At 39.7% G+C, this 27,159-nt stretch overlaps 1 protein-coding gene across 5 annotated transcripts in view; it reads left to right on the top strand.

Moving 5' to 3' along the window:
- The window catches only part of LOC126248359 (histone-lysine N-methyltransferase EHMT2), a 267,727-nt gene that overhangs the window by 126,698 nt on the left and 113,870 nt on the right, over nucleotides 1-27,159 (top strand). For all 5 annotated transcript variants that reach the window (XR_007545465.1, XR_007545466.1, XM_049949279.1 and 2 more), the window contains one exon: nucleotides 6,227-6,456. Coding sequence is in view for 3 of the 5 variants with exons in the window: in XM_049949279.1 (XP_049805236.1) it covers nucleotides 6,227-6,456 (230 nt within the window). In the remaining 2 variants the exon portion in view is untranslated. The remainder of the gene's footprint in view (nucleotides 1-6,226; nucleotides 6,457-27,159) is intronic.

The following is a 27,159-nucleotide window of genomic DNA, read 5'->3' as shown; positions in this document are numbered from 1 at the left end:
CTTCGGTAAGGTTGAATTTGAAATTAGAATCACTACATAGAGCTCCTCTAAAATAAGATTAATGCTAACAACACCCATAGTGTAGTATAATAATATGCATCCTAGTTGGTGGTATATATGCGAATTTCAGGAATGTTAATCAGTTTGTTCTGGTTCATTGTGCTGGGGGCTTGTGTGTCCCAAGAGTACTTCATTCTACTAATCTCAGTAAATGACTCGGTACACACTGTCAAATAAAATGGGTACATCATTATAACTGCTAAGGTTGCGAGGGTAGCCGAAAAAAAAAAAAGTCTGAAACTGTGTTAGCATGCAACCTCAAGGCTATCTGTGCAACCTGGTTGTATGAGACTTGTTCAGCTATATAGGACTCTGGATTAAGGGACTTAAATTCACTAGCTGTTTGTAGGAGTAAAAGTATTTGCAGCTTCTAACACACAGTAGAATTGGTGCCAGCAGAGAGTAACTACATCCTATTACTCAAGAGAGCTTTAAATAGCCCTGCAAGGGAAGGACCTCAGAAACAGATTATGAATAATAATTGAATGTATTCTCACAAATGTCTTACAGGTTGTATAGAGGAGAGTTGCCACCATTCGATTAACAAGGAGATCTCTCATATACAGTAGGTACTTTGGACTAACTAGATTCCTAATGATGCTTTTAATAGCAGGAGCTACAACCTTTAAAGTCAGCCACTCACAGAACACTCAGTTGCTGGAAAGTTACCCAGTAGTTATAGAATTTCTCTGAAAAGTCAGTTACAGCAAGGGCATTCTCTCTTGTAGACATGATCCATATTCACCCAGTAAATTTCATGAGTAGAGCTGCATAGTCTTTGTTTCTTCTTTTTCTGTTATGTCGGCTGTATATTTCCGGCCATCTGCAGAGTGATCTGACCAAAGCTACAGTACACAACAATACTTGTTCAGTCATTGTAAATCACAGAAAACTCAACCACCAGAGACATTTTCATGAATTTAATCTGTGGCTTCGTGCTTGATCCATGTTTGGATATAGATTTGTCACTATTAGCTGTACTGTAGCAATGTCTTTGCAAGTTTTCAAAGAGGGGAGCATATTCCAGAATTTGTCTAGGTTGCAACCACTATCTTTATTAATGAAAATTTTCACCAAATGAATTTTAGCAGCTTCTTTCATCACCAAGTCCCAAAAAAAATGAAGTGGGCACTAGAATTTCAACTCTTTCGTGCTGCATAGAGTTACCAGTATCATAGTGCTCTGTCTCAGCTAATTTGTTGGGCGGGAGCATTAAGTTACCTTTGACGGAACCCGAAAGTGCTTCTGCCTACAGTGTAGGGTCAAGACAGCAGCACTTTAGGATTCTGTTGTAGATAACTTGATACACTTCAAGGCTGGCATTTGCAGGATCTCCTGCAAGTGTGGCATTTCGCATATCAGGCATACAGCTCGTACAAGCCAGAAAAGATGTATGAAACACCATAGATACACCCAAATCTTACAGCCCAACAAATTGGTCATGACAGAGCACTACATCGATACTGGTCACACTGTGAAGTACAAAAGAGGTGAAATTATAGTGCTGATATCATTTTTTGGGACTCTGTAATGAAAGAAGCAGTTGAAATTAGTTTGGTAAAGAATTTAATTGTCAAAGACAGCAGTTTCAGCCTGGACATATAATGGATTCTGCCCCTTTCTTTAGTAAACTTGCAAAGACATAGCAACAATACAGTTAATAATGACATATCAATATCCCAGCATGGATCGACCATGTATCCACAGGTTCAGTTTATGAATACAGTGTCTCTGGTGATTGTTTTCTGTGGTTTAAAATAGTGGAATAAGTACAGTTGCATACTGTAGCTTTAGTTGGCTCACTCCGAAGATGGCTGCTGGAAGATGTATGTTGGAAACATTAGAAATAGGAAAAAAAAAAAAAAATTCTGCTCCACTCTCAAAATTCAATGGATGAATTATTACACAATGAAAACATCAACATGGAATTACTGGACTAATTGGAAGAAGAAGACATAGTTGGTATTAAGAATATAGTGAATATATTCAGTGATGTAAGAATGCAGAGTCTGGCGGCGGTAACATAGATTAAAAAGTTCTTGGATTTCCAGTAACATCAAGTGATTAAAATTACATGAGCTTTCGACCAGGCACTCCTTGACAACTGTTAAGTGATGTGACTGCCAGTGGGCTGTTGGTATGCCACTTACATAAACTAGTTGCCAGCTATGACATCACTGGTGGCCACACCATCACTATAAATGGGCATAAGGTGACTGTGCGTTCGATGTGCATGCTTCAGCAGCGCTATTGCTGGATACCATGCCGTGCTCAGCTGCAGGCCACTGTATTTAGGGTGTTACCGGTGATATTTATTTCAATGGCTTCATTAATTCCACAATCCCAGAACACAATAATGTAAGCCATTACGGATGTTTCATTAAATTTTAGCTGGTATTCATTTTTTAAAGAGTGCTCTGCTAAAGCAGATATCTCAGGGTGGCATAGGCATAAAACCTCTCGTGCTCCTACATGCATTGCTCCACAGTGTGTACTTTTTGTCTGACATAAGACTGGCCACACTTGCAAGGTATCTTGTAGACCCCATGTGTTCTGAGCCCTGCTGCATCTTTAAGTGGTCTCAGTAATTGAAGGATTTTCATTGGAGGCATGAAAATTTATTTTATTTTGTCATTTCAGCTGATGGCTTATCTTGCCCAACATGGAGCCTCAAAATGGCAAAAATGCAAGTTTCTTTTTCTGCTCATCGTTGGTGATCTTACAGTTAGTTTTGCTGTGAATCATTTCATTTATTTGGTGGACATTATACCCATTGTTGCTGAAGACCTTGCATAAGTGTCTCAGCTCATGTGGCAGGTTATCAGCACCCGATATCGTTCTTGTATGATGCACCAGTGTTTGTAAAACAGCGGCTTCTGTGCTGGGTGATGATGGCTGATGGCATGCAAGTACAGATCAGTGTGGGTGGGTTTTCTATAGATGCTGTGGCCAAGGTATCCATTTCATTTGCGGTGGACAAGGATGTCGAGGAAGAACACTGCATTGTCGTCGTCTACATGGTAAACTATAAATGCCGTTGAGGTGTTGCAAGAGCTCATCAAGTTTCTCACGTCTTTGGAGCCAGATGATGAATGTTTCATCAACATATTAAAAGAAATGACTGGACTTTGACCGCACTGTGTCTAAGGCAATATCCACAGAATTTTCCATGAAGAGGTTTGCAACAGCTCGAACTAATGGGCTACCAATTGCAACACTCTGATTATAATACTGCTGTTGTACAGAAATGTCTTTGAGAGGTACATTTGTAAACAGCACCACCACTTCAAAACCTACTATACTGTCACCCCCACTAAGTCTAGGACGGTTAATTTGGTTGATAAAATCTGCTGAATTTTTAATATGATATTTGCAATGTCCCACATGTGGAGCTGGGAGATTTATTCAGTGTTCCTGCTGCAATACTCTGCATTCTCATATTTCGTATCTCTATGGGGAGGAAATGTGGCACTGTGTTAAATGTCTGGGAATGCTGTGCGTCAAGAAGGCTAATTTAATGAGTTCGCTAGCCTTCCTACTGTGCTGCTGTGATGAGAAGACTATTCTATGATTTGCTGTGGTATCCCGTCATATCAACACTGTCACCTCTAGGAAGATATTCTGACAGCTTCTCACTACTACAAGAAAAGATACAAAATACCAGGCAACAGTTGGATTCGAATGCACATCCTCTTACGGAAGCATCTATGATCATCAAGTACATTCACAGCTTTGACTGGGAATGGATCGACACAACTGTGGTTTCTCTACAAACGTCGTCACAGAAATGAACTACAGAGAGGCAGAAAGGAAGTTGACATGCCTTCCGCAACACCAACGCAGTACAGGCCACAGATACTCAGAACACACCATCATCAAATTCATGGCAAGAGATATAGAAACAGGTGCAATGTCAGCGAAGAAAGGACTTCGCTTCACGACGTTCCTGTCTGTGATGTAGTAAGTGGCATTGAACAGGCAGTCTGCAAGCTCCCAAATGAAAAAGTGGATAAAATATAGTGTGAAACACGGTGTATTCTCATGAAAGAAATGTTACCAGCACCCAACATGAGCAGGGGTGAGCACAATGGCCTGCAAGCACTATGCAATGATGAAAGCATTGTGGTACTTCCTGCTGGCAGGGGAATGCAGCTCTAACTATGGAATATGCAGACTATGATAGGAAGACCTCTACACTACTGGATGAAAACACTTATCGGAAACCCCTACGTGACCCAACATCGAGCATAATAAGAAAGACATCTGAACGTCTCTAGCACTCTTTGGTGGAAGACAGTGTACTCAAGAATCTTCACACACACACACACACACACACACACACACACACACACCATCTGCTGCTTATGCTGTACCGAAGATCTGCAAAGATGGGATGCCATTCCGCTTCATTGTATTCACCAGTAGTTCACCAACATACAAGCTGGCAAAGTACTTGACCAATCTCCTCGCTCCACATGTAGGACACTACAAACATATTACAAATGCAGCAGATTTTATCAACTGAATTAACCATCTTGAACTTAGTGAGGGTGACATTATGATCAGTTTTGATGTGGTGACACTGTTTATGAATGTGTCTATTAAAGATTGTTTGGATCTAGTACCCTAATTCTTTGTAAGTGAAATGGTCAAGCTATTTAGGCACACTCTTATGTCATCTTATTTCTGTACAACGGCCAGTGTTACAATCAGTCGGACAGCATTACAGTGGGTTGCTTGTTATCTCCAGCTGTTGCAAACTTCTTCATTGAAAATTTTGAGAAAATTTTAGAAAGAGACGATACATTGCCCTTCCTCGATGTCCTTGTCGACCACAAACTAAATGGATACCTTGGCTACAGATTCTATAGAAAACCCACCCACACCGATCTGTACTTGCGTGCCATCAGCCTTCATCACCCAGCACAGAAGCACGCTGTTTTACAAACAGTGGTGCATTGTGCAAAAATGACATCAGATGCTGATAACCTGCCTCATGAGCTGAGCCACCAGTGTAAGATCTTCAGGAACAATGGGTATACCGTGCATCAAATAAATGAAGTGATTTCAAGGAAGACCCTCAATAAGACCACTGACGAGGAACAGGAAAAGAAAATTGCTTTTTTGCCTTTCTGTGGCTCCATGTCATGCAAGATGAGCTGCTTTCTGAAACGACACAAGATCAAATCAATTTTCAGGCCGCCACCAAAAGTCTATCAGTTACTGAGTCCGTTAAAGACACAGCAGGGCTCATAACGCATGGGGTCTACAAAATACCTTGTGAGTGTGGATAGATGTACACACTGTGGAACAGTGAGAGGTTTTATTGCCAACACTACCGTGAAAAGTCTGCTGTAGCTGAGTATGATTTAAATCATGGCTGCCAGTCTGGTGAAGCAACCACTGTGGCTCACACTAACGGCTTCTGGGATTTTGTAATTAAAGAAGCCATTGAAACAAAAATCACTGGTAACCCTCTAAATAGAGACGGTGGCCTGCAGCTGAGCATTACGTGCGATCCAGCAGTGACACAATTGAAGCATGTGAATCAAACACAGTCAGTTTATGCCCATATATGGTGATGCCGTGGGAACCATTGATGTCACAGCCAGCAGCTAGTGTATATAAGTGGCATGCCAGCAGCCCACTGGCCGTCATACCACTTGACAATGGAATCACTTGATGTGGCTGGGAACATAAGAATTTTTTATTCAATATATTCAGTGGTAAGCTGAGGAAAGCATCTGCATTTATGTTGCCCGACTGTGCTGTCATTTGTCCATAATCTAATATGCTACATTGTCAGCTCTAGGATATCAACCTGCATATGAGGTAGGAACATTGTGCTTGGTGTGAATGGCTTGTGTGAATTGTTAATGCAGTCACCGACTCTGGAAGTAAAATTATCTGGTATCTGTTGAGGAGAATCAAATATGTGAGACACAGTTCATCAGTTCATAAAGTGAGGAGCAGGTACTGTGGGAAGCCATAATATTCTGTGTGTGTGTGTGTGTGTGTGTGTGTGTGTGTGTGTGTGTGTGTGTGTGTGCGCGCGCGAATATTCACTTGCAAAGATCTGCCTGAAGGCCATCTGTGATCGCCCTCATTCTCTAAAATATACATTGAGAAATGGGGACAATTTTTTAAATTTCGTTTCTTTTCACAGCTTCGGGAATAGCTGCTAACCATGCATTTGAAGAAGCTAATATGGGAAGTGCACTCCACATAGCAGCTAGTGAAGGGAACCTTGCTGCAGTCCACATATTGCTACAGTCTGGTGCACAGATAGATTTAATGGATCAGGACCAAAATACACCTCTCATACTAGCAGCACAAGCTGGCCGTAATGCCATTGTGGAGTATTTAATAAAAGCTGGTGCATCAGTTACATTAAAGGTTAGTATGTAGTGGTGGTGGTGGTGGTGGTGGTGGTGGTGGTGGTGCTGGTGCTGGTGCTGGTACTAATAATATTAATAGTAGTAGTAGTAGTAGTAGTAGTCGTCGTCGTCGTCATCGTCATTGTCGTCATCATCATTGTCATTTGTGGTGATGCTTGTGGTCATAGTTATAGTATTACTAGCCAGACAAAAAGAATAAAGGCTCATCAGTAATTAAAAGATTATTATTAGTTTTGTTTATGCCAGTAACAGTGCTGAAATTAAATTTTTCTGTGGTTGTTCTATGTTTTGTGCAAATTGGGATTATAAAACAAATGTACGAATAGTTTAATGCAGTTTGTGTGTCCTTGGAGTCTTTCATAGCAGCATGCCTCAATAAAATTGCCTTGATTTTTCTAACCACATCAAATTGCATAAAAATTTTGAGCTTTCAACAATCGTAATTTTTGCTGCTAAAACTAAAATCTGGTCAGATTGCCATGATATTCTTTTCTGCATGAACAAACAGTGCCCCAAACAGAATTTTATTTATTCATGGTGGTTCTTCGCTTTTGAACTGACTGTGATGAATGTATTAAGAATCAACATAACCAGTGCCATATTTGCATTTCTCTCAGTCTATTGCTAATAAATTCCTTGAAAATTTTAGGAATACTTTTGGTTTCTGTCATAATGTAAGACACAAGTAATAGTGTGGCCACCAAATATAAGAATTTATTAATCCACATTGAAGAACACACAAACATAGAAGAAATACAAATCTGTTGAATACATCTGAGGACGAGTGCCTGCTGCACTGTCCTTATACAGGGAAAAGCTTGGGTGATGGGTGCTGTGCTGCTTGCACAAGTCGTGGGCAGCCTCGGGAGAGTGTTTGAATCTAGCGTGCTGGCGGCCACACTCGTGGCACATATCCAAATATGATATACAGGGTTATAGCAGTTTCAATCCTGATATGTATTATCATCATAACAACACTTACCATTCGATTCAGAAAGTCACAATGATACATGTATAGAATTGCAAAAGGAAGTGTGTGTTAAAGTTTAATACCTCATTGACTTTGATGTCATGAGGAAACAATATCTTGATTGTAAAGAAGGTGCTTGCATGTTTGCTGTAATGATAATAATTATTATTGTTATAAATATTTGTTTAAATGCTTAGTTTAATTCCTCACAAGTGTGTGATGTGTGCTCACTAATTTGTGATTTGGGTGTAAGAATAAATGACCAATGGCTTTGCCGCAGTGGTAACACTGGCTCCTGTCTGATCACTGAAGTTAAGGGCTGTTGGGCTTGGGTAGCACTTGGATGGGTCACCGTCTGGTTCTGCCAAGTGCTGTTGGCAAGTGGGGTGCACTCAGCCCTTGTGTGGCCAATAGTGGAGCTACTTGATTGAGAAGTAGCAACACTGATTACGAAAACTGACAACAGCCAGAACAGTGTGTTATCAAATAGTTCATATATTCTAGTACAACATGCACTTATTCTTATTCAGAACAACCCAATACAAAATCTATAAAAATTTCTAACACCCAATCAGTTGAAGCATAAGAAATAGTAAAAGATTATAAAATGTGTATGCACCTTAAAACACAAACACTCTTAAATGTCTGAAGTGTATTGGTGTTGCACGCTGTTTTCATTTAAAGTTATTATATCATTTAACTGTTCAAAATCAGAAGTCCAATACACCTGTGAAAGTTATAGTTCATTGAGCTAATTTGGAACTCAGAATTACTATGTCTCCACTCAGTGATCCTCCAGAGAGTGTGTCCAAAACTTTCCATAAAATTTTCAAAGTATTTTTACAACACATCGCGGCTTGGCTGAAAAAATTCTGTCTATAACTTAATCACCTTCTACAGATCAGAGAATTGAGCGACGTGGACGCTCTGTACCTTGACTGTCTACTAATTCCCATGCCGTAATTCCTGTACCGTGTATATATTACCAACTCCTTGTAATTTTTCCTTAGGAGGAGGTTGCATGCTTTCTCCTTAATGCAAAGCCTATCTCCCTATCCATAAAACTGCGCCTCTAGGAATTTTTCTGTCTGATCGAATATTGTTTTTACAACTTGCACAAGATCCTTCAGAATTCCTGCGCCATGCATTATTGGTCTTAAGGACGTCAAACTTGGCACAGATTCCTTATTTGGACTGCCTTACACAATGCCATTAATAGTTTTGACCCTTAACTAAAGATAGTACTAGATAATCTACAATTATACAATCAGAAACAGAAATAACTCTTAAACTACTGCTCCAATTACAAAACTGTACTAACCCCATGAATATAACATCTAACTAGACCCCAAATTTGCTGTCTGTAGCTTCGATCTGGAGCAGATTTTAATTTCAATCTGATTTTAATAAAATGCTAATAACTCGTGAACTATTGCTCACAAGAGAGTGAAACTCTGGTTCTTTGGATGTTTAGGCACCCTGAACACAATTCTGTTTACAAAAAGATAGGTCATAACAGAACAGAATTTCAATAATAGGAAAATATTTTAACAACAGTGGTCTTATGAGCAATAGATCTACTGGCCAGAAACTCTGTACTAATGGGCAATTAGACCTCATATCCCTGCGAGTGGAAAAGAGTAGGCTGCATCCCTATAAAAGAAACCAACTAAGCATTTGTCTGAACTAATTAGGGAAACAATGGAAAATCTCTATTGAGATGACTGGATTTGAGTTTGAACTCCACTTCTCCCAAATAAATTTGCTGTGTCATATGCACACTTGGTTATATGATGAAGAAATTTGGGCAATGGAGCAGGAAGATACAGTAGAGACTGGCTAAAAGATGTGAAGGAATGAAATGTAGAAACCAGTATGGATGGTAAAATAATGTGGAAATAATTACATTACAATAGCCTCAAGTACAAAGTCATTTTATTGACAAGTGATCTGACAGTTCATCATTTTAGGAGCATAAATGTGTCATATTTGGACCAATTGAAGCACACATCCCAGTAAAGGCTGCCCAAAGAGCTGCAGCAATACACAGTGTACAAGCATGTATTTTCACATGCAAATGATCGTAAGGGTGTTGAATAGCATCCTGCAGTAAACTGTCTCTTATAAGGTGCACCTTTTGTTGCAATTTGGCAATGGTTCTTGCAGATTCCGGTGAATCTGGAGAATGAGTAAGTTCCTGCTTCACCATGTCCCGTGTGTGTTCAATTAGTAAGAGATCTGCTGATCCTACTGACCAGTGTAGTTTTTGTACATCACAAAGAACACTTAATATCACTGCATCCATATGTGGTTTTGCTTTTTCCTGCTGAAAAAGCACATCACCTTGCTGTCGAAGAAATGGCAGTAGCACAGTGGTAACAACCAGTGCGATGTAGTGGACATTGGTTACTTTACCGTACAGAAACATCAAAATAATGTGACCATGAATTGTAACTGGTGCCCTCACCCCACACCATGAAGCCTGGAACGGGACCTGTATATGTCGTGGTCAGATGCAGTCTGGAATAGGCAGTTTACCAGGTCTGTGCCATACATGCGTATGACTGTCACTCCCGTACAGACAGAACCTACTCTCATCACTGAAGACAACAGAGTGCCATTCCCCTATCCAGGTTTCTCTTCATGAAACCAGGGTAGTCATGCTGGGCAGTACTGTGGTGTTAGTGGTAGCCTGGCCAGAGACACGTGATCCTAGTCCTGCTCCAAGCAGAAGGTTCCCAATGGTCCTCGGTGACACAGTATGTGCCACATGTGCCCAGATTTCTTCCCTGGATGATGTTTGGTTGGCCATTGCTGCTTGCACAATGTGTCAATCTTGATGTGCATCTGTAGTGTGCAGACATCCAGAACAATGATCTGTCCCACAGATCACTGTTGAAAGCAGAAATACAGCATCGATACATTGTGCCCAACATGTGCAACACGCTGTTGATATGTCCATCCACCTTCATGCAGGCCCACAAATTGACCATTTTCAAGTGGCTGAAGTTGTTCAGCAGTAGTACATACTCATTGACAGATTGTAGTAGTGACCTAGAGTGAATATTGCAAATGCTGGTCCCCTCTGAACTCGGCACACTTACTGCCCGTAGGGATAAGACGGAGGGTGCGCAGACAGGCCTCCTGAGCACCGTCATATTACTGATGACTGCAACAAATATATCATTAACATCACAACCCCTCACTATGCACATATAATACTCTGACATCACTAACACTGTTGTTGAGGGTGTTGAATTTTTTCCAGCAGTGTATAAAGAAAAATAGCAAGATGCAAATAACAGAAGTAATAATCTACCCAGTAATAAATTACTTTAGTTACTGCTGCTATAAAGGTATAGTGAGAAAGAGACTGTATTTCATTTTGTATGCATAACCAGTTTTCTGATGTAATGAAAAAATAATAAGACCATTGGATGGAAGTACAACCAGCCACTGAAAAAAAAAAAAAAAAAAAAAAAAAAGAGCTGCAGAGTGCACATAGGGTATGAGAGCTATGAAAAAATATAAAAAATTAAATAAAAGTAAGTAAAAAAACTTGCAACTGTCAATCTGATTAGCACGACGAGAAGACTGTGACCTCAGGTAATAAGTTTGATTGTTGATGCCATGTTTGCCATTGGTTTAAAATGAAGGTGAAGTTTGTCTTGTACCATGATTTCAGTACAATTCTCAACATCTTTTACACTGATTTTTCCTTTTCACAAGTTATAATGTTGTTGTCCACTCTGTATCACAAATGCATATAAATCACTTACCTCATATTTAATTTTCAGTGTGAAATTTTTGCCTTCAGATTATTTGTTAAATTCAAATTCTGTTTCACAGAACAGCTCTACTGAACTCACATTATGGAGGATGACAGTGCAAACTCGTGTCTGACCATCCTGCTTTAGGTTTTCTGTGATTTCCCTAAATCACCACAGGCAAAGGCTGGGATGTTTCCTTTCAGAGGGCATGGCTGACTTCCTTTCCAATCCTTCCCTAATCCGCTGGGACCAATGGCCTCGCTGTTCTGACGCCAAAACCAACCATCCAACCAACATGAAGGATATAGCTTAAGAATGCTTCATGATCACTCTGATAGACATATGTTTCGTTCTTTTTCCTCAGTTTGTATTCAAAACTCTTTCACCTTATTTAGTGCCCCTGAAATTTTGTCTTCTTCTCCTCTGTTGAATGTAATTTTTGTACCATAACAGAACATTAAGCAGATTAGAATATAGTTGTAATGTATTGTCAATGAAGTGTCTTGAAATTTTCTGGTAAGTTAAATACTTTCTTTCAAAAACACATGCATAGTAAAAAGATAGACGTAGATGGTGTTAACGTCTTACTTTAATTTCATTAGGTACTGCTATCCAGAGGTTAAACATAATTGTACAGGGTGTTGACAAAAATACGATATGAATACCCTCGTAATGTATGGGAGTAATTGGCACTTAGAACAGCCTGAGTCATCTCAAGAAGTGAGGAATTTAAATCCTTAATTTTGATCAGTAGAACTTTTTACAGTTTCTCAGACAAACACTTTCTCATTTCATTGTGAGATTATGGAAGAAATTCAAGGCTATTAATTATTTTTTCAGTATATATTACATTTCTTGTTAATAATATTGAGAATTGGTGAATAAGGGTGCCAGAGAGGATTTGTTATTTTATCCTCAAACTCATCAAACCAATTGTAAATATTTGTAACGATATTAGGATGTGGATAATCATCTTTGAAGACACAGTTCCTTTCTGGGAACTTTGTCTGCCTCATTTAATGAGTATATGACTTAAAATGGTTCCATAAAGCACTCCTACTAGCCATTTCTTTCAGTTTGACTGTAGAGCCAATTGAAAATCAGATAATTTCACAAATGATTGCAAATTTATTTATTTATTTATTTATTCCATGTGATCTGATGGTACACAGTGTGTTGTAGATGTCGGAAAATATCATTTAACGTTGTTAACATATATTAACATAGGCCTATAGTATCCTAATGTATTATATTGCTCAATGTTTTCAAATTAACACAAACAGCAAGATTACTGTTCTAAGTATTCATTTACTGAGTAAAAACAGTGACACAACAAATATGACTTCACGGCTTTGCTCAATTTTATGTTGTCTTTGATGGACTTAATACTAGTGGGAAGATTGTTGAACAGTTGGAGGCCCATGTGGAAAGCTCCCTTTTTTCACAGTTGAGTGTTTGTACGTATAACATGCAGGTTTGCGTTTTTCCTGGTGTTGTGTTCATGTATTTCATTATTTTTTACAACTCTGGGGTCAGTTGGCACTATGTGGTTTCTGAAAAATTTTAGAGTCTCAAGAATGTAGAAGCAAGGCAGTGTAAGGATTTCCAACTTTCTGAAGATGGGTTTGCAGGAGTCTCTGGGTTTGCTCCCAGTAATAATCCTCATTGCTCTCTTCTGGATTCTGAATGTGCTCAGAGCAGTTGGAGAATTTCCCCAGAATATTACACCATATTTTAGGTGGGCTTGTATGTAAGCGTAGTACGCACTGGTTAATGTTTTCAGGCTAGCACATGTTTTCAGTACACTCAATGCATAACAGCCAGTACAAATCCTGGCATTTACCTTTCCTGTATATGTATTCCATTTCAGGTTATCTTGAACCCACAGACCCAGGAATTTGAAAACAGTGTCAGTATCTGTTGACTGGTTATTTACAGTGACAAATGGCTGAGAGGAATTTGCATTTTGTGTTGTGTGAAAGTTCATGGAAGCTGTCTTTTTGGTGTTGATAGTTAATCTGTTGATTTTAGCCCAGTTGCTGAGTTGTCCAGTGGCCAAGTTCACAGCTTTTTGCACAGCCTCTGTATTCTCCCCTTTGAGGAGTACAGTTGTGTCATCAGCAAATATTATTTTTTTGTGTGCATCAACATAAAGGCTCAAGTCATTAATATACAGGAGGAAAAGTAGGGGTCCCAATACTGAGCCCTGTGGAACACCTTGCTTTACAGTTTTATTACTTGACAGTATTTCGGTTATTGAGTTGCTTTGTCTATTAGTATATTTCATGCTGACACTCTGCATCCGATTGGTTAGGAATGTAGCAGTCCAGTTGTTTGCAATTCCGCTGATACCATAGTGTTCTAATTTTTCCAGTAATATTTTGTGGTCAACAGTGTCAAAAGCCTTTGACAGATCCAGAAATATGCCTGTTATGAGTTGTTTTCTATCTAACAGTTCTAATAGCGTATTTATGCAATCATATACTGCTGTTTCAGTAGATTTGTTGCTTCTGAACCCATATTGAGCTAAACTTAGTAAATATTTTTTTTGTTCTTCAATGAAGTCCATCATTTTTTTGTACATTATTTTTTCAAAAACTTTAGAAAAGCAGGATGAGATTGAGATAGGCCTGTAGTTATTCATATCTTTATTATCACCTTTTTTGAAGACAGGAATTACTTTAGAAAGTATCAGAGCTTCAGGGAAGATACCTGCCTGGAAAGAACAGTCACAGAGGTGAGTTAATGGTTCAGCAATTGTGTGTTCACAATTTTTGATTACAGCTGCTGGGATACCATCAATTCCAGCTAAATATGAATTTTTTGACTCTCTGAGGGATTTTGCAACATCATTTTCAGTGACTTTGGTAATGAAAATTGACTGAGCACATGTGTGATATTTTTGGTTTTCTGGTTGGTAATCTGTGTTAGGATTATTTTGGACCAATTATTCAGCTATGCTCGTAAAGAAACTGTTGAAAGAGTTCACCACAACTTCGGGATTAGATATAGATTCATTGTTGAGTTTGATTTCTATGTTCATGTGTGAAGCTTTCAATTCCCCTCTTTCCCTTTTTATGATATTCCACATTGTTTTTACTTTATTGCTGGATTTGTCAATGTACTCATCATTCTGCATCCTTTTTGCTTGTCTTAGCACTCTTCTTAGGATACATGTGTAATTTTTATAGTATTCTATTAGTTGGGGGGGAGTCACTACTTTGTTTACATAACATGTGGAGTATTCTTTTATGTTTGCAAGAGATTTTTATAGCTGGTGTAATCCAACTCTTGTTTCTGTTATTATTATTATTATTATTATTATTATTATTTATTCTTACTGGTTTTTGTGGAAAGGCCTCTTCAAAGTGGTGGATCATTTTGTCAAGAAATATGTCGAATTTCATGTTGACATCATTGGCTGTGTACATCTCTGTCCACTTTTCAGGTTATTTAGCTTGTTCAAGTTCCCTTGGGTGAAAAACCTTCGTAAAGTTTTAGGTGGGACTGGTTTTGAGGCATCTTTGCTAACATCGACTTTTAGAATATCTCGCTGTGTTCGCTGAATACTGCATTCTATACTTCTAGAGTTGGGTTAAGTTTATTTCTATTTGCAAAAATTTGATCTAGAGTTGTCTTGGATATTGGTGTTATTCTAGTGGGCTCGTTTACAAGACCATGCAGATTATAAGTTTTTGCAATGTTAATCAATGTTCTCTGATTCTGTTGTGGGTGAGAAAGTCTATATTAAAGTCACCACATATAATCACATCCTGTTTCCACTGACTTCATTTGGATAGAAACAAGTCCATTTGTAACAGAAAATCATTAATACTACTGGAGGGGGGACGGTAAATTGTAGCTACAATTAGATTTAGATCTGTAAGTTTTATGGCTGCACATTCAAAGATCTTGTCTGTTCCTATTTCCTTTAGGGTAGGAAGTGGGCTATATTCAATTTGTTGTTTGATGAAGATGGCAACCCCACTATGTCCATCATTTGATCTGGAGCAGTGTTCGCACAATTTGAAATTTGGTAGTGAGATTAACTTAACTACATCAGTGCAGAGTCAGTGCTCTGCTAGGCATACCACTGAGATATCACTGAGTTCACTGGTCAGCAAAATGCTTAAGTCATCAGTTTTGTTGCTCAAGGATTGAACATTATGATAATAGATTTTCAGGTCTGAGTGGGGTTTACTCAGGGCGCTCGAAGTCATATTTACTGTGTCACTGACCTTTAGTTTAAATTGTGCTGTATTCCAGGTATGTTGACTTCTGAGCATTTGTGCTGGTTCTGTTGGTCGTCCTTGGCAGCCGACTCATCTTCCAGGTGGGCCTGAAAAGTATCCACATGCACTTCACACTGCTGAGACATCACATTGACGTGATAATGTCTCGATAATGTTCACCATCACATTATTGATCCTTTCAGGTTCCTGACCTTTTTGAGGGGTCAGGGGGTTTGTGTTTAGTCTCTGTGACTTTGTGACCCATTTTTCTAGTGTAGTTTGCACAGTATGGCCACTATTACTCTTTTTATTTCCCATCTTGTTTGTCTTTATCCAATTGCTTATTAGTGTCTGTTTATGATTTCTGACTTTTGGTTTCTTATTGTCCCCCATAGTTGTCAGGAAGGCCAGTCTATTGCAGATAATCTCCTTGCCACATTTGTTTAGGTGTAAGCCATGTGTTGTGAAGTGGTTTCTGGCTAGTCTCTCTATTTCAAAGTTCACAGCAATTCTTTTTTTGTTTGCAGGTTTAGCTAAATTCAGAGCCTGTATCAGGTGGAGGTTTGCAGTATTAATTTTACTATTTAAATTTTGAACATCATATCTCCTGGGTATAGGATGGATAATGATATTCATTTTGTAGCTTAGAGTGAGTATTGGATCCAATGGTTCTACCACATGTTTCAACATTAGATCGAGAGGTTTGTCTATGTCGTTAGAACCCCCTATTACAATCAAAGTATCATGTGTACTGAAGCTTCTTGTCAAATTTTCTGCGTTTTTTATCACCCCTTTTAGTGGGGCGCCAGGTTTTACTATGCTTTTTACCTCGTATGAGGGCTCTAGTTTGTCTTGCAGTATTTGAGCACAATCTCTTCCATGACTGTCACTTAATATTAGTACTTCTAGTATACTGCAAAGCCGAAAGAAGGCAATATGGATTACTGTTTCCTTTCATGTTATCGATACTTAAGAATATCATATGGTAGGAATCAATGTAAAACATAGATTCTTTGGACCACCTTATGTTTCTTTTCATTGCTTGTCGAGATTTTAGCAGCAATGAACTCGGTTTTGCTTACACCTGTTTTGCAAGGATTTTGCTAATAGAAACACTACTCTGAATGTTCTGTGTATGCCAGTTCCACCATACTGTTCTCATTGATATGGTGTTTTCTATATCTATTTTAAGCTGAACAACCAGTTTTCAGTTGTGGTCTTATTAGAGATAACAACTTTTCTAGCAGTCTGATGACTTGTGCAGAACAGTAAAGTTGCAGATGTCGAGAGCTGAAGTTGTAAAACCCTAATAGTATGAGATGAGATGCTGGAGCTGGAGTCAGTTCATCCAGCAAGAAGAGTGACAAACTGGATCGTAGAACAACCAAAAATTAGAAACGCGCCCACTTTGAGGTCTGTAATAAGAAGAGAAATTATTGAAAGTGTAGTCCAAAATACTTATGCTGGGTTGTTACACTGTTTCGGTTGTGGCACGTGATCAGTAGTCTAGTAGACAGACAGCAAGAGATAGCTTGGTGAACTTGGTAGGACTTTAAAGCGGCTCGCCAGAGACAATACATTTCAAGTCATACAGTGCAATCACTGGCCTAGCTGGAAGATGTGCCCAGCATACCCACTGCAGGTACCTTGCCTAAACTTAATCTGAAGGCAGTGGTTAGGGTACAACCAAAATCACTGCCTCCTACTCAGTATTGGCATTGTAGCATACTAAAACAACATTCTATCAATAAGTTTTTTGTTTCTCCCTGTATTGTGTTTGGCAGATCAACAGGGTTATCTTTAGAGGTCAATACACATTTTCTTTTATGTGTGTGATATACATTTTGTTGACACAGAAAAGTCAATAATTTCTTCCTGTACTGAAAGTCCTCAAGTTGAATGCTTGCCACATCCATAGCATTTGATATCCTGTGTACACCCTCTTTTTCATAACTAAAGGTGAGCTCCACAATGAATTTGGCCATTGTCGGTTGTGTATAGTGTTTGTTTACCCGAGGTTCATGAGCTAGAAATAGTCAGGATCATCAGATTCCTATTACTTTAAACTCGAGGTGTCCTTATGTGACAACTGGTCAGAGAATACTAAAGTGAGTAGTTCGAGGTTTAATAGTAAGAAATGACTACATTATTGGTGATTTGATATGGGAATGGTATATGGAATTTCACTACACCAGACCTATACCTGTTGCTGCCGTTCAAAACATCATCACAGCTGAAAGAGGCCTCATCCATGAACAGTACAAACTGTAGGAACTTAAGCCCTATGATACTGCCCTAGATAATTCATTGGCAGAACAGAACTCTGGATTCAGCATCATTTGGCTACATTGTTTTCAAACACTATTTTTTATGGTGGGCATGTAATTGCTGTACTACCAGTACTTTCCACACTGTGTTCCACTAATGGTGCATTTCATGGGCAAGCTGATGAGTGCTTATTAGATGAGTTTTCTCCCATACAATCCAATACCATCTCTTCAAATCCTACTTTGTAAACAATTCTTTGTCGTGAGCTTTGGCCAGCTTTCTATGGCTTGAACAACCCAAACTCTCATAAGTTTCTATCACAGTTATACATTGCTTCCAATTAGGATGAAACCTGTTGTGATACTTCAATATACAGGGTGGTCCATTGATAGTGACTGGGCCAAATATCTCATGAAATAAGCATCAACCGAAAAAACTACAAAGAACGAAACTCGTCTAGCTGGAAGGGGGAAACCAGATGGCGCTATGGTTGGCCCATTAAATGGCATTGCCATAGGTCAAACGGATATCAACTGCGTTTTTTAAAATAGGAACCCCCATTTTTTATTACATATTCGTGTAGTAAGTAAAGAAATATGAGTGTTTCAGTTGGACCACTTTTTTCGCTTTGTAATAGATGGCGCTGTAATAGTCACAAACGTATAAGTATGTGGTATCACATAACATTCCGCCTGTGCGGACGGTATTTGCTTTGTGATACATTACCTGTGTTAAAATGGACCATTTACCAATTGCGGGAAAGGTCGATATCATGTTGATGTGTGGCTATTGTGATCAAAATGCCCAACGGGCCTGTGCTTAGTATGCTGCTCGGTATACATTCTGTATTTTAATTTAAAAAACCTACCTGTTACCAACTGTTCGTCTAAAATTGTAAGCCATATGTTTGTGACTATTACGACATCATCCAAGTGTCTGGACCATTTGCCAGATAGTTACGTTATTTAAGGAAACGGGAAGTGTTCAGCCACATGTGAAACGTCAACCACGACCTGCAACAAATGATGATGCCCAAGTAGGTGTTTTAGCTGCTGTCGTGGCTAATCCGCACATCAGTAGCAGACAAATTGCGCGAGAATCAGGAATCTCAAAAACGTCGGTGTTGAGAATGCTGCATCAACATCGATTGCACCCGTACCATATTTCTGTGCACCAGGAATTACATGGTGACGACTTTGAACGTTGTGTACAGTTCTGCCACTGGGCACAAGAGAAATCATAGGACGGTTACAGATTTTTTGCACACGTTCTATTTAGCGATGAAGCGTCATTCACCAACAGCGGTAACGTAAACCGGCATAATATGCACTATTGGGCAACGGAAAAGCAGTGATGGCTGCGACAAGTGGAACATCAGCGACCTTGGCGGGTTAATGTATGGTGTGGCAGTACGGGAGGAAGGATAATTGGCCCACATTTTATAGATAGCAATCTAAATGGTGCAATGTATGCTGATTTCCTACGTAGTGTTCTACCGATGCTATCATGATCCACTAACAACGCCTGACAACATGCGTCAGCACATTGTCAATGCATGTGCGAACATTACGGAAGGCGAACTACTCGCTGTTGAGAGGAATGTCGTTACACGTATTGCCAAATCCATTGAGGTCGACGGACGTCATTTTGAGCATTTATTGCAATTACGTGGTATTTACAGGTAATCAAGCTGTAACAGCATGCGTTATTAGAAATGATAAGTTCACAAAGGTACATGTATCACATTGGAACAACCGAAATAAAATGTTCAAAAGTACCTACATTCTGTATTTTAATTTAAAAAACCTACCTGTTACCAACTGTTCGTCTAAAATTGTAAGCCGTATGTTTGTGACTATTACAGTGCCATCTATCACAAAGCGAAAAAAGTGGTCCAACTAAAACGTTCATATTTCTTTACGTATTACAGGAATATGTAATAAAAAATGGGGTTCCTATTTAAAAAAAAACGCAGTTGATATCCGTTTGACCTATGGCAGTGCCATCTAACGGGGCAACTATAGCGCCATCTGGTTTCCCCCTTCAAACTAGACAAGTTTCATTCTTTGTAGTTTTTTGTTTGACGCTTATTTCATGAGATACTTTGCCCAGTCACGATCAATGGACCACCCTGTATACTGTGATGGCTCGCCCACTTTAATTCTTCACTAGTTGTTCCTCGGTGTCGACGTACTGGCTGAGAAAATAGGGGGTGGAAGTGCAACTACTGTCTACTGTAAATGATGTAGCAGACATATGCACATTTGCGTTTCACAGTCTGTTTACTTTCACTTTTCACAACCCCCCCCCCCCCCCCCATCTACACATTTAATAAGGCCAATGCACTATTGTTTAACTTTTGATAAACCTCATTAATAGTTTTAAGACAAACCTCCACATACTGCTACAATAGTTTACTATTGAACATTTATGAGCAGTAAAAACCCTACCACAAAGTTCACAGTTCTTGAATAGTAGAAAGGTACTACTGAGCAGACACTGTAATTGTTTTAACACACGACCTATTGGTGTAACAGTTATTTCACTGTTAAGTTGATGCATTGTTGTTGTTCTAACCAACACAGATTCCTTGTCTGAAACTAGGCTGTGGACTGACTGTCTTGTGACCAAAAATTGGGCCCTCATATATCCTCACAATAATAGTTGCTGAAACTACACATTGCGCAAAGTTTAATTTACAGAAATTACAATTAAAACTTAACTCATTAAATTAACTGAATACATTGAAAAATTCATTCCTTTTAACATTTCTTCTACTACAAGGTTTAGGCCGAATTATTTGTTTAAATGATGAAATTAACATATATAGTTACGCAAACAATACTTTTGACGAAGCTGGAAATTACTTTGGAATTAATTAAGGTCTGGCTTTGCTAACATGTTTACGAATAGAGCCAAATAAATACTTTAAGAATACTATTAGTTGTCCTTCCAAATGTTTATAACTAGTACAGAATTTATATTTGTTTATATGTCAGCAACAGAATTTAAGTTACGAAACAGTAACTGATTTCACCCTATAACAAAAGATACTAACTAGGAATAGTCGAAATAAATTAGAAAATCAATTACATACATAAAGCTAAGAACAAAATTAGACCTGGTGTTATATTTTTTAAGGCTAAGGGCCAACCTTTGTCTCTTATGAAAATGCACATTATACTCTCATATGTTAATGGTAATCAGTTAAAAAAAAAAAAAAAAAAAAAAAAAAAAAAAAAAAAAAAAACAAACAAACAAACGAATTTAAGGAGGCAGATGGCAAAACAAGAGGGGAAGTAAAATTATCCCAGCTTGCTTTGCCACAGTACCTTCATTTGGTTTTTGGACACTACATCCTGTGGCACTATACATTAAATGCGTATCTGCATGTCCTGTAAACATGATTAAGTCTGTTCAACTGAAGTAAGGGAATGCAGCTGGGTGATGTCTTCAACAACTGCTGGTATTTCGACAGGTGCACACACTGTCATTCTCAAGGCAAAAGTGCAACAGGAGAGAGTGTAGTGCAAGATAATTCAAAGCCTTGGTATGCAGGTCATCAGGTCATGCTGAAAGACAACACCCCCCCCCCTTTCCCCCCCAACACCAAAAACACACACACACACACACACACACACACACACACACACACACACACACACACGCGCGCGCGCACGCCAGAAACACTAGTGCCACCACACAACCAATGCTCAATGTCAGAAGTTATCAGTAGTGAAAGTGGATATTAATTACCAACGGGTAAGATAGCATTAACTCTGTCCCTCCGTCATTTGTCGTTTGACTAGGAAGAGAACAGGATTACAGACAGAATTCAAGCAAAAACCACCATCTCTGTTTATAAGATCACTTGCTAGTTTAATCTCAACTGCTTCCTTAATAACATTATCCTTGTTACATTCCCATAAGTTAGTTGAACATGTGATACCCTGGGAGAAATTCAAGTTTCACATGATGACTTATTCACTGGGCACATCAAATGACTGTACTCCTTTTTCCTGAAGTAGTACCACCAGCATCAATGTGGCAGGCATTTACTTGTTACAATACGTAAGCATGCTCCTTACACATACTGCTCATTCAAGACCTTGTATTGCCTGAAGTATTCATTTCTGACTATTGATACCCACATATAGAACCTGCATCAGGAAGATCCAGTGAGTGAGTTGGCAGAGATAATAAGCTCACATTTGGGAAAGGGCTGTTCAGATCACTATCTGGCTATCCAGATTTAAGTTTTCCATGATTTCCGTTAATCATCTCATTAGCTTATAATGAGATGATGCCTTAAAAATGCACAGCACTATCCAAGTGTATGCTGTCATCAATGATGGGATGTTAAAATTTGAACTTCCTTCCTTCCTTCCTTCCTTCCTTCCTTCCTTCCTATCAAGGTGCATTATGTGCCAAATTGTTGGATGGTTGTTGTGGCAAAACAGACATCAGCTGCATCCCAGTTGTTTTAGGCATATTCAAGGCTGCTTAGACTTTGCCACATTCCATGTGGTTGAGGTGACAGGTACATTTAATATTGGGTGGGGCAGGGAAATATCCCTACTTTCAAAATTATGTTGTGTAGAGGTGGGAGGTGTTAAAAGAGTGGGGATTGGCTCTAATGACACAGTAGTAGTGGAAGTTCCCATTAGGGCCACTGACGGTTGACAACATATGTTGCACAGAAGATTAGTAATTAAATGTGGGAATAAAATTTTGTTAGAACCAGCTGGAATGTCCACAGGGCATGCAAGAGTGGTGTAACCAGTGTCAACACTGGTGATGCCAAAGTACAAACAGACAGGGAGCTTATTACCTTATAGTGTATGAGAGAGAATGCCAGAAAACACCTGATTCAACACTTAGACAACAGTGCCGAGTAGACACAACACTCTTCTCTAAAGAGGCTACATGTAGTAACTCCACCTAGGGATGACACAAATTGCCTTTGCTTAAACGAATGATCTGAAGCCGTGAAGTTAAACATCAGGCCAACCACGAGCTCTGACAGATTCACCTGAGTGGGGAGAATCATGTCATTAACTGCTATAAAACAGTTGCCTTCCTTCCATTCATTCTGAGTTAAGCCATTTCATCTGAGTCGTGGATACCAAAGGAAGGTCAGCTCTATTAGTTGCGGGATACCCAGGTAAATAAAATGAAGTATCTACAGCCACTGCTACCTTGGAGTACACTGCTACGAGTCTGCAGCCATCTGGCTGTGAAGGGAACTTCAACTTTGTGAGTTACAGTGACTGACTGGAGATGAGGGCCAGATCAATCTTCCATGAATGAGGGACTGATCTGCCCACCTGTGAGCTGTTCAACTAGGGGGTAGGGCACCTGTGTCGCCACTCTTGAGCAGTACGAGTACCACCTTACCAGCTTTATTCTAGGACCACCTGTTGCACTGTCCTTCATGTCACAGTTGGGTCTACACACCAACTAACAACAGGGCATGCAGATAGTGCTGAGCCTAAGTGCAGCTTTGTTCAACGAGAGCACAGAGGATCAGACAGATTTTCATAGCCACGCCAGGCTATAGCAGTGCACCACCACTGGACCGTCCTGTGGCAAGGCCGCAGCGCTGACCCCCGACAGCACCAGCGCCTGCACCTATGAAGTCCTTGCCAGGTGCTGATGTTCTACTTCGCGCCTTCGTACAATACGGACTGATCACAGCTGCTCCTAGGCAGTGCTGGGAAGAAGGCAGAGTGAATGTAAAATTCTTGTTAATAAATGATTGTTATTGAATGATATCTCATTAACACCCCGGCGCTACACAGGACTCCACTTTCACACTTCTGCTCATTTGTCCTACGTTCACGTAGGAGGCTGCATATGTTGGGCTGCTACTTGAAGCTTGGTTGAATGAGCAATGTGCTGTTGATGTCAAGACATAATTTTCCCAAAACCAGCCTATCACTGCAGTACAGCATGCTGTGCATACTTGTTACCTAATCCACCCTTGAAATGTTGTTCCTGACTGGAAATTGATTTTTTTATGAGCGGATACGAACCTTGAAGCATACAGTACACCTTTAAGTAGGCCACATTGTGCACCAGATGCTTCACAGTGTTATTCAGAACTTCAGAAACTGGCTGTAGCAGTGTGTCATCAATGACAGGCATTGCTTGCAAGACCTGTAGTTGAAAACCTCATTAAATTAACTGCCAATCATATCATACTGATTTCATAATAGAATTTTGTTTTACCAAGTTGTTTCTAACCTTCAAAGTTAGTGATACTGCCCTGCCACACCCTGTAGTTAAATTGACTTGACTTACTTGACTTATTTCCTGTTGTTCCTGTTGGATCATAGGGCAGCACTAAAGACCTTCCATCTGGTTCTGTTGGCAGCCAAACATTTCACTTCACTCCATGTTTTACCAGCTTCCAGAGCTTCATCTTCCAGCGTTCTTTTCCATGTCTTTTTTCAGGTGGCCCTGTCTACGTGTTCCTTGTGGGTTCCAATCCAGTGCTGCCTTTTCAACAGCTTCTTGTTTGCGTATTGTGTGACCAGTCCACCTCCATTTTCTTTCCTGTACTTGTTCACGGATTGGTCGCTGATTTGTCATCTCCCACAATTCATCATTTGGTATAACATCTATCCACCTCACATTTATAATTTGCCGAAGACACCAGTTTATGAAGACTTGCACCTGGTTTACAATCATGTTTGTTACCTTCCATGTTTTGTAACTATACTGGAGGACTGACTTTATGTTGCTATTGAACAAGTGCAGCTTGGTTCATCTCGAGATGTTCTTATTACGCCAGGCAGGGTACAGTTGTACAAAGGCTCCATTTGCCTTCTGTATCCGACTCTTTACATCCTCCTTGGCCCCTCCATCTTTACAGACAGTACTTCCTAGATATACAAAGGAGTCTACTTCTTCCAATTCCTTTCCATACACTGTTGGCTTCACTAGTTTTTCAGATCACATTCTCATTTCCTTAGTTTTCTGAACATTTAAGTCCTGCAAAATGTCTGCTTTTAGAACCTAAGATGCAATATTATCCATTCCTGGAGCCTTCCTGTTCTTTATCTGTTTGAGAGCTATTTTAATTTCAGTCTTAGTTGAAGTGTTCACATTGATTCTGTCACTGGCATCTGGAAAATTCCATCGCCTCTCCCTCTCTTCAGGTGCTCTCTGTTTAAGACTTCAGAAAAGTGTTCTCTCCAGCTTCTAAGCTGGTCATCTTCTGTCATCAACAGTCAACCCTCTTTGCTTTTCACAGGTCTGTTCTTGTTGAAACCTTTTTTTTGGACAACAGTCTAGTGATGCGGTACAGTTCTTTTGCATCACCCCTTGCTGCAGCTGTCTCTGCTCTGAGAGCTTGCTCATCCATCCACTTTCTCTTATCATTCCTCACACTCCTCTTTATTTGAGAGTCAGTAGCTGCATACTCAGCTTGCATTCGAGTTTTCTGCTGTCTTGTTTTACTCATATTTAATTTTGCCTTAATCTCCTTCCTACAGCTGATCAAATTCCATGTACACTCAGACATCCAATCTTTTTTCAGATGGTTTTTAAAGTCAAGGACCTGTTTGCTCACATTGCAATAGACATCCTTAATCTGAGTCCATGTATCATCAACAATATTTTCATCATTTTCCTGTGCTTCTTTGAGTGCCTCATAGTGGTTCCTTAGCTCAATACAGAAAGCTTCTTATTTTGCTGTTATTCTAAGCTTTCTCACATCATATTTTTTGTTCCATTGTTCGAACTTTCTATTTGTAGCCATGATTTTTAGTCTAAAATTTGCAACAATACGGTGGTGATCACTGCCAACATCAGCCCCACATTTATTTATCACGTTCATCAGTGACCTTCTGAATTTTTTGCTTAGCGCTATATGGTCAGTTTGGTTTTCCATTCGGTGATAAGGGATACCCATGCAACCATATGGCAATTCTTGTGTGGGAGTAATGTACCTCCAATCAACAAATCGTGGCTGGCACAGAAATTTGTAAACATATCCCCATTTTCATTCATTTCTCCGATACCATGGACTCCCTTTACGTGCTCTAGGCCATCATTACTCTTTCCAACTTTTGCATTTAGGTCTCCCATAATAATAAAAATGTCTATTTTACTGGTACTTTTAATGGTGTAACTTAAGGAGAGTTAAAACTCTCATTCTGTTCAGTATCTGAGGTTTCTGTACGAGCATAGCATTAGATGACTGTGACATTTTGAATGTTTGTCTTAAAACGTGCTGTCAGTAGTCTTTCTGAAACCGATTTCCATTCCATAAGACTCTTTTTTGGTGCTTTGGTTAATAAAAGTCCAACTCCATTTTTGTGCTCTGCATTCTCTCCAGCGGGTCCAGAGTATAAAAAGGTGTATCCATCTTGTGTTTGGATTTCTCCAAAATCCAGCCATCTCACCTCACTAAGTCCGAGAATGTCCAACCTGTAACTCGTTATCTCCTTTGTAACCTGTTTGTCTGCTGACTTCTCTCAATGTTCTAATATTCCAGAAACCTATTTCCATTGTTCTTTTCATGCCAAAGGTCGTCATATTTGAGTGTGTCTGGCTGTTATTTTCTGCTGTTTCTTTAATCATTTGTTTTTGGGAGTGCCAGTGATTGGCCCACAGCTCCCTAGTCTGGTGTTGAGGCTGCCACCTAAGAGCTTCCAGACTTGCCCGATTTTCTTTTAAGGGTACCCCACTAGGGCAGCTGGCTTCCCTACGCCTAAGAGTCCCCTCCTACCCATTATTATGATTTGAGATGGCACGGGAAAAGGACAGGGTAAGGACAGGCTTGGAATAGGTGAAAAGGACCAGTAGGCTGTTGTGGGACACACTTCGCCTGGCTCCACCACCTCGGCCAATCCGGCATGGGTGACCCTGCTGGTAGCTAAGCCACCGCTGGCATAGCCCTCAGGATCCAGAACACACAAACCTCCTCGCCCACACAGTCAGTGCTACTGTAAAGCGGTGTCCCCTGAGGAGGTATAGTTAAATTACCCTACAGCAAAACCCATGGTTATCACCCTTCATAGCAAGCCTCTTCAAAAGTAGAACGATATGCTGTTACAGGGCACATGCAGTGCCCCAAAATTTATTCACAGAAATTAAATGGGGAAAAAGATAAATCTGAAGTAACTTACCTATTACACATCCAAAGGGGCCTCTCAAAAAAAATTTCCAGATGTCTGAAATTCATCAAGAGACAACGTACTGAAATAGTGGTATAGAAACAGTGCTACATGCAACCAAGCTTTTGAAAATGAAATGCTTTGCAGATTACCTTACAGTAATGGAACTGCGCAATACCCTTGATTATATCACTATTATACTAACATGCAGTGATATTATGCAACTTGACATTGTAGAGCTGACCGGGTATCGTCTTGGAAGAGGTGCCTTGGGGTAATTGGAGGTGATGACTATGAGTGTGAACACACGGGTAGCTGTATCCCTGTCCCTGGAGG

The sequence above is a fragment of the Schistocerca nitens genome, chromosome 3, assembly GCF_023898315.1.
Source record: "Schistocerca nitens isolate TAMUIC-IGC-003100 chromosome 3, iqSchNite1.1, whole genome shotgun sequence".
In the NCBI taxonomy this organism is placed as follows: Eukaryota; Metazoa; Arthropoda; class Insecta; order Orthoptera; family Acrididae; genus Schistocerca; species Schistocerca nitens.
This window is presented reverse-complemented; position numbering and strand designations above follow the sequence as displayed.